Source organism: Oncorhynchus tshawytscha, linkage group LG12 (assembly GCF_018296145.1).
Source record: "Oncorhynchus tshawytscha isolate Ot180627B linkage group LG12, Otsh_v2.0, whole genome shotgun sequence".
NCBI classification, from domain to species: Eukaryota; Metazoa; Chordata; class Actinopteri; order Salmoniformes; family Salmonidae; genus Oncorhynchus; species Oncorhynchus tshawytscha.
Window position 1 is genome coordinate 44830607 of NC_056440.1, and position 15901 is coordinate 44846507.

Below are 15901 nucleotides of genomic sequence, written 5' to 3' on the forward strand. Positions count from 1 at the left end.
TGAGGGGAGAGAGGAGCAGAGAGAGGGATTTAGAGATCAGCGCGCGCTGGGACAGGCGATATAGAGCTAATGGGTCAGACGACGGACAGATGACGTCACACAGCAGGGAGAGGTAGAGCGAGCACTCGATAGAAGCCTTCAATTATAGTGGGCCCACAGAGGCAGAGAGAAAAGGGGGGAGGGAGGGAGGGAGGGAGGGGAAAGCTCAAAGAGAGAAAAACAAGAGGACAGGTGGGAAGGGAAATGAGGAACGGATGGAATGCAGTTAGAGGTAGGGAGACGTAGCGCTGGACAGAGATAGCTGAGGAGCAGAGAGCACAGGACAGTGAGAGAGAGGTGGATGGTGTGCAGCTTGGCAGCCTGTCACAGCCCAAGGTGTCCTCTGTCACGGTGGTGGCCACGTACAATCGCACAGCATAGCACAGCCATGAATAAACTGTCATAATTCACTGAGATTACACACACAGTAGTGGGAGCTGCCCCACAGGGAGAGCGGAAGGGAAAGACCGAAAGGGAGGGTCACAGGCACTAAAGTGATGTCAGAGTAGGGACGGGACGGGACAGGAGGGGCCTGGGACGTTTTGAGGTGGCGGTCTGCATGACGGGCTACGGAGTTGAAAGAGGAAGGTGGTAGAGTGGGCGACGCGCCGACATGTTGATCCGGGATCAGTTGTGTGTGTTTTGTACGTTAAGGTGGGCGGGGAACCTACGGTCTTCCACCAGCCGTATTGTAGGCTACTGGTCTCAGCACTGTTAGCCATGTAGGTAGACACACACACACACACACACACAGCAGCAACACGTGTTTGTGCTGGTAAAGTGGCCTAGTCAGTAAGCGAGATGGGAGGCAGGTTTTACTGCAGGCTGTGGCCCAGAGCAGGTGGCTTTATTATAGGCCTGATAGGGCGGCTGAGGAGTGTCGCACAGGTAGGATCTGTTTTCGCCGTGACACCTGTCTGCCGTTTACACTCTCAAAGCATTAGATGTGCACCATTACGAGCGCTGTTAGCATCCCGCTAAGCCCCAGCCGCCACCGGCTTCCGACCGGCACGGCCCCAAAGGGATTGTGGGACTCTGGGACTCGGGATCCAGATGTTTCAGATGAATAATGAAGATGGGACTGAATGAGTTCATTGGTAAAACGCTGCAGCGTGCGTGCGTTTGTGTGTGTGTGTGTGTGTGTGTGCGCGCGCGCGCAAGCTTCTTCCCAGCTCCGTTCCTTTGAAAATACAAACACACCCGGTACAGCCACACACACACACACACACACACAGAGAGAGAGAGTCGAGCACATTTCTCTCACACATTAACTTACAGGATGTAAATCAGTGTTGTTGTATCCCTGCGTGGTTCCATCTGCCACTGACTGTATCACATGCTGCCTGCTCTGTATGTTGACTCTGGCGCGTATCGTCTTTCATTTGACACGTATTCCCCCTTTCAAACCCTACCTGGAGCGGGACACAAACACACACACACACACACGCGCGCGCGCGCACCAGGGTGACCTGTTTATGTTCGTGGCGTCTCACTCAGTTCAGCAGTGCCATTGATCGGCGCTCCGGCTTGAAGCGATGAGAATAATCATGTCTGTGAGAGATTCCCGATGTGCCTTCCTTTTGTCAACTTCCATCCTCTAATCCCGTGCAGCGGGTTATAGCCTTTCTCTGACAGTTGCTCTCGCTGCTCCCTCAACGCCGGGGTTTGCCTTGGCAAACCTATTGAAACGCCGGCCCCTGTTCCTCCATTGGCGGGGAGCGGGAGGGCTGTCTTTGAAATGGCTCCCCTCGCTCACAGCGCAGCACAGCTGACGTCTTCTTCTCCCAGACGGAATGAATTAGGGAGATACAATGAGACACTTGATGTACCAGTCAAGGAGCCCTGCCTGCCTGCCTGCCTGCCTGCCTGCCTGCCTGCCTGCACTCCCTCCAAAGAGCACAACTAGGGCAAAGCTCGGCTTCTAAAAATACAACAATGCACGCCTGTTTTCCAAGATGGCACACACACACACACACACAGCTCTTCTCTCTTCCCCATACTGCTCACTCCTGCCACACTCGATTGACAGGATGAAGGGGGAACGAGGGGAAGGAGAAGCACTCCAATGCGGCGACATGGAGGATTTGCTAACGTTCCCTTGTTTGGTTGTGTTTTGTTTGATAGGTTGCAACGCGGATGTGTGCTGACACTTATAGCTACATCCCCATCAATACATCCCTTTCTCTCCGTACTTCCTCGTCGGGTACATTTGTGTGTTTGTTAATAATTCGCCGGAGACATGAATAAAGGTGGATTGATTCGGACTACTTGTGCGTGACGCAAGTTCCTCGAACTGACAGTCCTTCCATTGGATTTACATTGAGTTGTTCAAAATAACTTCCCCCGCACATGATTCTACCACCGTACCTCACGGCACCACAAATGAGATAATCTTGGTTGTGTGTGTGTGTGTGTGTGTGTGCGTGCGTGTGTGTGTGAATCCTCTCCTAAAGTCGCTGAAGTTGTTGTCATGGAGGAAAAAGCTGAAAATAGAGTGTTGTAGGCTGCTGAAGACGCGTACAGTAGTATATCAATCTGAAAGGGGCCTGCCCCGGATGTGTCGAGGACAACAGAGAGAAAGCGTAAGGGCCGACCGAGCGGTGTGGCCTCTTCACCACATTTGTCTCAATCTTGCAGAAGTGCTCAAGCACACACACGCGCGGTCTCTTTCTTTCTCACTCTGTCTCTCACACACATGCTCACTGTCTCATTCTCTCTCTTACACCCACGGGAGTGTCCAGATGACGCAGGTGGGTGACCCCTGGGTGGGGGGGGGCTTGCGACAGGCCAGCGGAGGTGTGATGTGACCCGTGGGTCTATCATGTCTCCAGACAGGGTAGGGATGTGTTGGGGTGCTGTCCTCCCTGATTGGCCCCAGCCAGACCCTCTCTGTCAGGCAGAAGCAGGGCCCTGTGAGAGGGGGGGTCGCTGGGTTTGGGTGAATAGGGTAGGGGTGGCCGTAGACGGAGTTCAAGGATGGGGTGGGGGCGAGCTGCAGAGCTCTGTAGGAGAGGACCCCCCCCCACCACCACCACCTAACACACAGACACACACACCCCCTCACACATAGCACTGTAATGGCTGTCAGGAGGACTGGGGCGAAAGGTAAACAAGTGTAGATAAGCAGTGATTCAGAAAGAGGCCAGCTGCACACAGCCTAATCTCTTTTACATTTCTGTTTCTTCTGTTTAACTTTTATCTTATCTCAGGAACGTCTTCTCCATGCATTCCTCTTCTTCATCCCCCCTCTCTGCCTCGCTCCTCCAGCGTCCCATCAAACCCTACATACCACACTGCACCATCAACGAGACCGGACAAAAGCCACACACGGATTCATCAAACACACATGCGCGCTCCACACACACACACACACTTCTTTTGAAGTGGTATGTCAAGCACATTGTGGTGTAGGCTTGATATGTACTGTACTGTAAAAAGCTTTTCACCTGAGGAAAGGTCAAGACCGGGTAAGATAAGTGTAAGACTGTGGACTCCCCTAAGGGGAGGGGGGGTTGTGGGTGAGATTGAGGGGTTATGGGTCACCAGGCTGCGTAGACACCCCCCTGGTGCACCTGGTGTGCCGTGTAACCCCCCCCACCCCGCCACCACAAACAATATCAGATCTGTCTGAGCAATGTGTCACAGGGCGTTTAATTGCTTGTTCCTGTCTCCCCCTCCCCCACAGCACTGCCGTAACTGGGTGTCAAGCCCCGAGCCACTGGACACACCGGTGGAGCCCATGCTATCAGACTGTCCTCGCGTCTCTGCAGGTAGCGTGTGTGACTGTGGATTCAACACTCCTTACACCTTTCATCTCTCTCTCTCTCTCTCTCTCTCTCTCTCTCTCTCTCTCTCTCACTTTAATCTTTTCATGTGGTGTTTTGCTCCATTTCTCTCTGGCCTCTCTGTGGATGGTTTGTAGTGATGATGTCACAGCCAGAGAACTTGCCCTTAATTCAGGATTAGGCCTGTAATCCGTAATCCCAAACATGATGATAAAGATGGACCATGGTGACGGGGCCTCGACAACTGCCCGTACGTTAAATGGAACATTTGAGTGTGTGAGTGAGTGTGTCTGTGTGCATGTACCTTCATGCCACTCGACGACTACCCTAACGGTGGTCATGCGGGCTTATTGTGACTACCCTCTCCTCACTTGTCGGATGGCGTCATGATCAATGTATAGGTCGACGTGCATGTTTTTCCACGGAGCCATGCCTCCCGTCGTTATCGGATCTGCGGGGCTCAAAACAACGTGGTTACACATGGTTGAGAGGACAGTGGGTGGCCCGTGAACTAACTGGTGGTCTCATCTCCAAGAAACGTCTGCTCTATGTTATACCATATGCATCCCTAGCTAAGTTGCCATGTAATATATCAATATTAATAGTCGGCCTATATGCCGGTCAGGTTGTTTATACTCATCTATACAACGGGTGGGTCTTTATCCTGCACGCTGAGTTGGTTAAAACCGCATTCCAGCCGGTGTCTATCCCATGAGTTACCACCGGCTAAGTCTATGACATTTTAATGTTACGCACTCCTACCAGCCACTGTTACGTTCTCAAAGGACTTAAAATAGGCGCCGTTCAAAAGTGTTTTCCTCTTGGGTAAGTCACAAACCCTGAACGTTACACCGCGAGGTTCTGCCGCTATATGCGCCAGTTATCAGGCTCGTCTTATCCCAGGCACATTCGATTGACCCGTTGGCCTGAATGACTTTGACGTCGGGATAGTGAGAGAAAGTGGACGAGAAGTCGTCGTCCAGCTCAGCAAGTCTTTGGAGGCGGGACTCTGGTCTCATGTCAAAGGTTGATTTGGTCGTCTTTGTGTCCTTGGCGGCACCGACCACTGCGCCGCCACTCACGAGAGAGCGGCCAGAGGTGACAAAGGTTTAGGGAAGGATGTCAGAAGTACCACGACCCAGAATGTCTGCAGAGAACGCTTCTCAATTCATCCCTCTGTCCTCCCTCCCACTCATCCGTGTCCTTGTACATTGGAGACACACCCACACTCCCACCACACCAAGAGCCAACTGCACTCGTCTGAAGTCCGGCAAGCTTTAGGCTACTGGACGGCTATGGAAAATGGCGCCTGATCAGACGTACACTAAGACGTCTGAAGGCAAACCAAAGCATGCCATTGGCTGTCCGTCAGATGTGGGGTTTGAGTGGCAGTCGGCAGTGAGGATGGAGTCAGTGGTGGCACTGAAAGGACGAGTTTCCCTCCAACCAGCTATCTCACTCCCTCTCTCCCTGTGCGGTAGTGGTTATAGCGTAGGGGTTATCCATGCTGGTTGGTGTTTGGCAGATGGACATGGTGACGTGGAGACAGGCCTGTCTGGCTATTGCTGCTAATCATCTGTGAAAACAACACTGGTACCAGCATGGCAATGCCCCACTTATGGGCTGGAGGGAGGGATGGAGGGAGGGAGGGATGGAGGGAGGGGTAGTTTTGTAGCGTGGGGGTGGGGTGTCCGCTAACATCTCTGTTTATTGTTTTTAACGTGATAAAACCTGGACCGCTTCCCTGCTCGCCTGGCTAGCTTTTCTCCCACCCCTCTCTCTTTCATTTTCATTCCCTCTTTCAAAGGAATCTTCCCCTAGAAGGTCACTGCTCCAGCACTGGCAGCGGCCTGAGAGATTGGCAGAATTTTATCAGTTAGGAGCACGCTGAGCACTGCCTAAATATGCAGATAAAGTGGAACAAATCTCCTGCTGGAAAGCCTCCCCGTGTGCTGTGCTGGGGGGGGGACAGGATTTGTAGGATGGCCGGGGTTGGGGAGGGGTAGCTGGGGCCTTCCCAGGGTCTGACACACCAAGGCTGGGCTGCAGTCACAGAGCAGATAGCCAGGAGAGAGAGGAAGAATGGCAGGGATGGGCAGGCCCACTCGAGAGTCAGGCTTAGAGGCACACAACAGTGACAATGTGAATCCCCTCCTCGCACTGCAAGGTGACTTGTGTGGCTCTAGGAGAAGTGTGTGTGGCTGCTGCCTGGCCATACGCTTCCCTGTGTATTTAGTTGGAAAGTGAAGCTAAAACTTTTCTATACTCCAGCGTTTTGGATTTGAGATCAAATATTTAATATGAGGCGACAGTACATTCATACATACATTTACCGTTTAGAGATGATTTGTGTAGCTCGTCCCCCCGTTTGAAGGCGTCATAAGTGTTTGGACAAATTCACTCGTGTATTAAAGTAGTAAAAGGTTTATGCCTCTAACTTTCTCACTGTTTAGATAGGGGAGTGTGCGTCTGGTTCTGCCTGTGTGAGCGGGTCGATAGAATTGTAAACACAGGAGTCCGACCAAATCCACCAGGTCTGCTATAGGGCAATTCCACGCCAGTGGGAGAGTAAAATATTGTCAGTATCTCAGATAGTACTGGTAATTCTCACGTACAAACAAGTTTGAAAACCTTATGATCCGTGTTGAACAAATGAATTTGTCAATTTGTATTTCAGAATGTAGACATACTCCATATGTTAGTGCGCACTGTAAGGACTATAATGACACCAAGATGTCTGTTATCACGTACGGTCCACCGATCGTAGGGTCTTACAGGAGGCATGTGTACAGTTGAAGTCGGAAGTTCACATACACTTTAGCCAAATAGATTTAAACACAGTTTTTCACAATTCCTGACATTTAATCAGAGTAAAAATTCCCTGTCTTAGGTCAGTTAGGATCACCAACTTTATTTTAATGTTAAATGTCAGAATAATAGTAGGGATTTATTTCAGCTTTTATTTCTTCCATCACATTCCCAGTGGGTCAGAAGTTTACATACACTCAATTAGTTTTTGGTAGGATTGCCTTTAAATGATTTAACTTGGGTCAAACGTTTCGGGTAGCCTTTCGCAAGCTTCCCACAATAAGTCGGGTGAATTTTTGACCCATTCCTTCTGACAGAGGAGTCAGGTTTGTAGGCCTCCTTGCTCACACACACTTTTTCAGTTCTGCCCACACATTTTCTATAGGGTTGAGGTCAGGGCTTTGTGATGGCCACTCCAATACCTTGACTTTGTTGTCCTTAAGCCATTTTTCCACAACTTTGGAATTATGCTTTGTGGTCATTGTCCATTTGGAAGACCCATTTGCGACCAAGCTTTAACTTCCTGACTAATGTCTTGAGATATTGCTTCAATACATCCACATAATTTTCCATCCTCATGATACCATCTATTTTGTGAAGTGCACCAGTCCTTCCTGCAGCAAAACACCCCCACAACATGATGATGCCACCCCCATGCTTCACGGTTGGGATGGTATTCTTCGGTTTGCAAGCCTCGCCCTTTTTCCTCCAAACATAATGATGGTCATTATGGCCAAACAGTTCTATTTTTGTTTCATCAGACCAGAGGACATTTCTCCCAAAAGTACAAGTTTTGTAGCAGTGGCTTCTTCCTTGCTGAGCAGCCTTTCAGGTTCTGTCGATATATGACTCGTTTTACTGTGGATATAGATACTTTGTACCTGTTTCCTCCAGTATCTTCACATTTTGTTGTTCCGGGATTGATTTGCACTTTTCGCACCAAAGTATGTTCCTCTCTAGGAGACACAACGCATCTCCTTCCTGAGCAGTTTGATGGCTGTGTGGTCCCATGGTGTTTATACTTGTGTACTATTGTTTGTACAGATGAACGTGGTACCTTCAAGCGTTTGGTTCATCCTTGGGAGCAATTTCCAGACTTGTGGAGGTCTATAATTTTGTTTCTGAGGTCTTTGACTTTCCCATGATGTCAAGCAAAGAGGCACTGAGTTTGAAGGTAGGCCTTGAAATACATCCACAGGTACACCTCCAATTGACTCAAATTATATCAATTAGCCTATCAGAAGCTTCTAAAGCCATGACATAATTTTCTGGAATTTTCCAAGCTGTTTAAAGGCACAGTCAACTTAGTGTATGTAAACTTCTGACCCACTGGAATTGTGATACAGTGAATTATAAGTGAAATCATCTGTCTGTAAACAATTGTTGGAAAAATGAATTGTGTCATGCACGAAGTAATGTCCTATCCGACTTGAAAAAACTATAGTTTGTTATTAACAAGAAATTTGTGGTTGAAAAACGAGTTTTAATGACTCCAACCTAAGTGTATGTAGACTTCCGACTTCAACTGTAGGTCTCAAATGGCCACTTTCATCATGATTTTCTAAAAAACAGTTTGAGATACAATTGTAAAAAATACAATTTAAAAAAGAACTCCCAAGGGAATTCCTATGTGAGAATTGCCAGAAAAATCTGAGATACCAAAAATATTTGTCCTCTCCCGCTGGCGTGGAATCGCCCTACGGGCCTACTATCCATTCGGCCTCCCTCTCTCTCCCACAGAGGTTGGGAGAGTGGAATCAGTGTGCACTCCCTCCTCTCTATTATGTACCTACTCCTTAGCGATTACTCATTGTTGAACCTGATTATGAATTACAAAGGCCCAGCGTAAACACTGATTAATGGCTAACAAAAGTACGTTAATGTGTACCTGAACTTTAATTACGCGTCCTGGTCCGTTACAAGGTTCTGAACACAGGCCCGTAATTAACCCTCATTGTGTTCATCAATATGAAGATGCTCCTATCTGATGTACTGAAGGAGTTGTATATCTTTCTGTTTGGAAAGCACTTTTGTTTTTGTTTTCAATCAAGTGTAAGAGTGTAAAATAGAGCAATGAGAGCGAAGTCTGGTCCGTTTTACCTGAGCTCTAAGCTTTCCTAAAAGCGAGTCTGTGGAACGAAGCGGACGACGTACAATGAGGGTCAGCTGTGTGTCTGTGTGCGTGCGTGCGTATGTACGTACGCTTGCGCGTGTTGCGGTGGCCGTGCCCGCATGCCGGTTAGGCTGAACTGCAGTGTCGTTGGTCCGGCATCTACTGTTGATCGTGAAACGCCTCTTCTTGTCGCAACCTCCACACTCCACCTACAGGTCCACGTCCGTCCGCCTGATGGATGTTTACCTGCTGAGTTAAACGGTCAGAGGAAACGCAGCCCGCCTCCTCGCCACCTCCTGTTTTCTCAGCTTGACTTTCTTTTTTGTCTTTATTTTGGGGGGGGTGTTTGTCTGCTGGCTCATCGAAAGATCAAATGGGGAGAGGAAGGGGCGTCTTTCTCTCTTGTTTGTCTTTGCGGACGTTAGCGTAGCCTAGAGCTAGCGTCGCAGGAAATGGCTAGGGTAAACGTTGGTGAACCAGAGGTGAACTCTGACCCGTGATCCTGATCCCATCACGGGGCTCATCGCCGGGGCTAGCTGTCGTCTGGATTTTACTGGTGCCAAGCTCTCTTTCAACTGACACCCTCGTGGAAAACGCTGACCTGGCAGTGTCCTCCTCTCTGAGACCACCATAAAAAAATGGCTGTTTTTTAAATTATTTTTTAGATACAGACGGAGGTGACTGTGTCTGAGGAATATTATGGTGTTTGAGGAAGCTACTTTTTATTTGTGGAATGGTAGATCCTGTCTACTGGTGGATTATTACAATAGACTGGAAAAATATAGTGCAGGAGCTGGCAGCTGAGTATATAAGGGATTCTTAGGCGTGAATGAGGGAATGAATGAGATGTCTATGTCTATGTTCAGGGGAGGCACTGGCTGCTGTAATCAGCATCTCCTCCCAGGCCTCATCAGCCTTTTATCTCTCCACATTCTGCACAGCCTTTCATGTGCCTCTTCCTCTGTATAAACACACGCCACCACTACACATATTGACACAAATCATTGTGCTGCTTGTGTCATGTATTGAATTTTTCTTGCTCCCATGTCTAGGCTCAAATACTCCACCCTCCCACTTGCTCCCATGTCTAGGCTCAAATACTCCACCCTCCCACTTGCTCCCATGTCTAGGCTCAAATACTCCACCCTCCCACTTGCTCCCATGTCTAGGCTCAAATACTCCACCCTCCCACTTGCTCCCATGTCTAGGCTCAAATACTCCACCCTCCCACTTGCTCCCATGTCTAGGCTCAAATACTCCACCCTCCCACTTGCTCCCATGTCTAGGCTCAAATACTCCACCCTCCCACTTGCTCCCATGTCTAGGCTCAAATACTCCACCCTCCCACTTGCTCCCATGTCTAGGCTCAAATACTCCACCCTCCCACTTGCTCCCATGTCTAGGCTCAAATACTCCACCCTCCCACTTGCTCCCATGTCTAGGCTCAAATACTCCACCCTCCCACTTGCTCCCATGTCTAGGCTCAAATACTCCACCCTCCCACTTGCTCTCATGTCTAGGCTCAAATACTCCACCCTCCCACTTGCTCTCATGTCTAGGCTCAAATACTCCACCCTCCCACTTGCTCCCATGGTGGAGGGAATACAAGTTACATACAGTTTCATGTAGACACTCGTAATTTTGCGGGGGGGGTGGGTTCTCCTTTTCTCTCTCCATTTCTCTCATTTTCATTTAGCAGACACTCCTATCCAAAGCGACTTACAGGAGCAATTTGCGTTAAGTGCCTTGCTCAAGGGCATTATTTCACCTAGTCGGCTCGGCGATTCGAACCAGCAACCTTTCGGTTACTGGTCCAATGCTCTTAACCGCATGGCTACCTGCTCTCTCTCTCCTCTCTCTCCTCTCTCTCTCTCCTCTCTCTCCTCTCTCTCTCTCTCTTTCTCTCTCTTCTCTCCTCTCTCTCTCTCTCTCTCTCTCTCTCTCTCTCTCTCTCTCTCCTCTCTCTCTCTCTCTCTCTCCTCTCTCTCTTCTCTCTCTCTCTCTCTCTCTCTCTCTCTCTCTCTCTCTCGTAGAGCATCAGAAAACATGGCGTTCATTTGCTATTCCTCTTTAAAGTGTTTGATCTGTGTGCTCCGGAGCAGACTGGCGGGCCCTGACCCACTTGGCTGCCTTATGTAATGAACCCCAAAAACACCATGCAGACAGGATCAGAGTGCTGGAGAGAGAGGAAAATAGTTATAATTTCCTTCCCCCCTTTTGCTCTGTCTCTGAGTTTGTTGTGCCTCTGACGGGGTCATGTTCATGGCGCCGAGTGAAAAATAGAGAGGCTGGTGTGGAGGAGGTGGAGGGGGAAGAGCTTCGGGAAAGACAGTTGGAGCTGTACAGGAGATCTTGCTTAGTCATTCTCTTTGTTTCCCTTTTGTTCAAGATTCATTTCTCACATGCACAAGTACAGTGAAGTGCTTAACTTGCAAGCCCTTCCCAACACTGCAGTATTCAATCATTTTTGTACTGTATGGATTCATTTGATGCCTGTTTTGTAGACATCGTGATGGGGGGGGGGCAGGTTAAAGAGTCATCGTGGCATGACGCAGAGACGATTTCCATACCGACAGAAAATACAAAACTACACAACTCAAAGGTCTTGCACAGGATTTTGCGGGTTCAATTGCGTATTAACTCCTTTTGGCCCTGAATGAATAGGCGACAATATATAAAAAAAAGAACCCCCTTGATACCGAAGGGAACATTGAGAGGAAGCTAATTCTTTAGGAGGGACCTATGGCAGACAGATTAAGAGCACTGTCATACCCTGCACACCTGTCTGGTAGACAATTGCTTGTGATTGTTTTGAAATGTCAGGTCAGTGGCCACGCTCTGGTAGACACCCCATTCCTCATCTCTCCCTCCTGCCCTGTTTCTCTACCTCAAAAGACTAGACTGTCTCCTCTGCCAACGGAGCAGGGACGATAGACGGGAGGTTGCTTTCTATCAAAGACCGGGTCACTTTGATCACTTTGAAAGGACTGGTGTGTGTCTGTCCAATTTGATCTTGGTGTTCTCTGACGTGTGTCTGAAGTCAGATCAGAGGTAGGACATGTTGGATACCAAGTACTACCAGTCAATAGACATGATTCTACCATGGCCTTGGAGAGGTCTGTCCGTTTCCTCAGTGAGAGGAATACAGCATCAATAGTAGTTTAATGGTAACATTCCGAGCTCATTGTTGCATCCCAAAATCAATATGTTGAATGTATGTCTATATCGACTGTATGCACAGTATGTGGTTCTAAGTGTGTATAGCATGGCAGAGAATGGCAGCTCAACTGTGTGATTCCATTGAGAGTAGCATGGCTGGGAGTATTGGGTGGAATACTTGAGGAGACCAGTCGAGTCTACTGGTCCAGTAGTGGTCCCTCGTGGCTCTGTCGAGTTGATAATAAGCCGGTCAGGCTGACTTGGTAAAAGAGTGAAAACGCTGCAGCACCCCCCCCAGGTGTCACGTTGAAAACCGCCTCACCCAGCCTTTATGTCGTCTTTTGTGTTGCTGTTGGTCTCATCTTATCTCCGAGCCCTTTCTCTTATAACATCCCTTGCCTGTATCTCGCTCCGGCATTTTTTATTTATTTATTATGAGTGTTATGGCAACTGGTTGCTAAGCAACACAGAAGGTCAGGTAAAGTTGTTGTTTTTTTCCCCTTTTTTTTCTTCTTCTTCCCCCAGAGTAGCAGAGCTCATCTATCTATTGGTTTGTGAATGTTGGTTAGGGTTTAGTATGGATGTAGTGGAGGGTGATGCATTTAAATGCAACCTTTACGCAATATTAGTGTAAGCGTTACCAGTCAACTCTACCGGCGTTCCGCTCTCACTCACCTTTTTGGGTGTATTGTGGTCCTGTGTGGATCAGTTGGTGGAGCATGACGCTTGCAATGCCAGGGGTCTTGTGGCTTTGATGCCCACAGGGGACACCCATGGCACATACACCATGGCATGCAGAAAATATGATTATTATAGTAGTGTGAATATTGGTTAGGAAGTGTGGTGAGTATTGGGTGAATGCATGTGTGAAGCCTTTTGAAAAGCTTATTTCTTTCTAGATATTCTAACCAGGTTGGACAGATATTTCTATGTTCTATTCAGATATTACATTTCACTTTTGTGCTTTTATCATTTACTGAACACCGATATTGGAAGATAACTAGGTGATAGCAGACACGAAACCCAAGTTCTCCCAAGATGCGATCTCCTATCACATCCGTTTCATATGTGGTCATTAGAGGTTGATTATAGTCCTTGCATAGATCTGACACTGTTGGTCTATTTCTATGTTATTTATGCATGTGTGAGTGTAGCCTGTGTGCGCATGGACTGGGTAGTGATGAGATATTTAGAGCTGGCAGAAGCAGTAGCAGAGTAATGATAGCTTCATATGAATGCTAAGCAGACGTAACATGTTAAGGAAGCCCCGTGTATGGTATTGGCTCCCTGGTTCACCCTTGCACTAGGTAAACTGTACCCAGGAGCGCTTTCGTTCTTTTCCGCCGCCTTCCCTCCTCACACACGCCGCCCATCATCTCAAGGAAAGGGGAGAAAAAGAGAAAGAGCCCGAGCTGTGCATAAATGAAGGTTCAACAAGGTTCAATGAAACACTTATACAATTTGCTGCAATATAGTGGATTTTATAATCTCATTATCATCTTAGTGCCAGATTTGCCCATGAGGGCTGTGCCATACTCGCTGTTATTAGCTTCTGAGATTTGTCCATTTGTCCTTCTGCTACCCACAGTCCCTCAGCCAATCACAGTGCTTCAATCTCCAAGGCAACCCCCTCTTTTTTATTTGTTCGTCATTTCCCCTCCATACCTCCTGCTGCTTTATTTACGGGTATTTGGACGTGGGGGCTTTGCTACAGGCAAACAGAATGCAATCGACTCTCTTACACGGAATCTACACTGCTTTCGTCTTGCCAAAGCTATAGGTGTTTGTCGGTGTGGATGTGTTCCTTCCCACTGTCTTCTCGAATGTTTCACTGTATGAAAACAGCACGGTATGCAGTAAGGCATGTGTCCGGGTGTAAATTGTCCCCTGGTTGAACTCTAGCCCCGCCCTAGTTGAGCCCACCATGCAGGTCAAAAGGGTGAGCACAGCACACGTACAGTATGCACCATGGCCAGGTTTCCCTCTGCCTGTCGTGGGCTGCCAGGTCAAGCCTCTTAACTCTCCATGTGGACGTCCTTCTCCCTCATCTGTAATTGTATAACGGTATGTGCCATTTAGCAGGCGACTTAGTCACGCCTGCATGACATCTCACGTCAGCGCCCGGCCGAGGCGCTTACAGGTCAAAAGGAGATTAGTGCCTGGCGACATGGATCTTATTGGCCCGTAGCACATCCCGTAGAGTAGATGGGCTTTAGCATCACGCCTTTACCCTAGAGGTGTCGCACAACTTAAATTGCGCGCGCGTGATTAGGGGGGGTCGATGGGAATGTTGTGTTACGGTGTTGTCTAATCGGATTTTAACCTCCTTGTCTCTTCGTTTGGTGGCCATGGCGTAGTTGTTGACGTACTGACTGAACCGGACGGTTCCACATCTGCACTACTCGAGATACACTGCTGGTCACTCGCAACAAGTGGATGGATGTGAGCTTGGACAGCGGGATGGGTGACGCGTGGTCGTGAGGTCCTCAGTACCTCTCACGTTAAAGGGGGTTATAAATAGACGAACGTGTGAGCAGTGTGTGTGCGTGTGTGTTGGCCGGCAGAGGGTTAATCTGTGGAAGGCGGGCAAGCCGATTGTTTACTCTGTTTACCCAACCAACCGTGTGATCAGCTCCCACTAATGCCTTCAGACATTGATGCCGTCCCATTACCGGTAGCATCAGCGTCTCCTCACATCACTCTAAATGGGGGAGGAGGATGAACCAGGGGGGTGTGAGGGCTTCTTCACCCATTAATGGTCTTCTGTGACATGGGTTTCGAGCAAGATATCTGCCCCCGTGTTGGGTGTTGCTGGATATAGTACGCTTAGCTCTCGTTAGCCCAATTTAGCCTTGGTTAGCCCCATTCTCTGTGAGTGACTCTGTTTAGTGTCTCTTTCCCTTTCCTGTCAGGATCTCTGCCATGGTAAATAGCAGCACTGTCACCATGGACTCCCTCTCCACAGGCCACACTTCGTCCTCTCTATCACAGGAGAAACTCCTTGGTTTATATCATCCTCGATTCCCCTTTTTCTTTCGTTGCCTTGTTCCCCTTCTCTGTCATTTGTGTCATGACGCGCAGGTTATACGTTTGTTCACGGAGCCAATTCGTTAGGTTTAGCTGCTAATGGGGCCCCTTTAGTGTGACAGGGTTTGATAAGGCTGGGGGAGATGAGAGGAGAGGCTGTTTGCACAGAGGCCTGGTTAGACTCGACAGACTGTCTGCTGGAGGCTGGATAATTACAGTGAAAGCAGAGCAGAGACGCACCAGGACAAAACACCCAGAGATCACTAATCAATGCATTAAAGACTGTGTTGTGTCAGCGTTTTGTTTGCGTTGTGTTATTTTTGCTGATAGCGTTTACCTTTTCCTGTTTAGTTAAAACACATATTTTGATATGTTGTGGCAGTCTTCCCCCGTTCTCCTTTGTTTTCTTTTTCACAATTAGGTTATAATGAAATGCACATTTAATGTGATTGTAAGGAAATAAAAAGAGAACAAACACAACAAGCTCTGAGAATATATTAGGAATGTACATAATTGCAGGGAGATGATTAGGGGGGAAAAAGCCTCCTTGAAGGTCCTTGAGTCGTAATCAGCCTGAAATTACAATATTTTTGTCTGAATTTTTCTTACTTATTTCTATAATTATGTAAACAACGTTGACAGAGATTTGTGCGGCAGAGTTGTGTGAGGGTGCAGCGGTGACCTTGGACCATCCAGCGTGCACTTCCTTTGACAGATAAAAACTTTATTAAGACCCATCTCCAGGAAGGGGGACAAACAGCCCGTTATACCAGCGTGCTCGAGTATTAGTGAAATATCGCAATTAGAGGAGGATTTCCTCCAGCTAAAGCACCAAAGAGCAGCCTGGGTAATAAGCGCAGGGCTTGTTTGTGGCCTGGAAAGGTGTAATTCTAAACTGCTTTGAGAGTGCTGTGCTCATTGTGCCTGGGAGTAATGAGATAGGCTGCACTGATCCCTCTGTGATGCTATG

General features: G+C 48.3%; 1 protein-coding gene across 4 annotated transcripts in view; it reads left to right on the forward strand.

Moving 5' to 3' along the window:
* The window catches only part of LOC112263389 (cotranscriptional regulator FAM172A homolog), a 275706-nt gene that overhangs the window by 198599 nt on the left and 61206 nt on the right, over positions 1–15901 (forward strand). For 3 of the 4 annotated variants that reach the window (XM_042330688.1, XM_042330690.1, XM_042330689.1), the window contains exon 10: positions 3725–3809. The exons of the other annotated variant lie outside the window; for it this stretch is intronic. In XM_042330688.1, coding sequence (XP_042186622.1) covers positions 3725–3809 — 85 coding nt within the window. The remainder of the gene's footprint in view (positions 1–3724; positions 3810–15901) is intronic. 4 annotated transcript variants of the gene reach the window in all.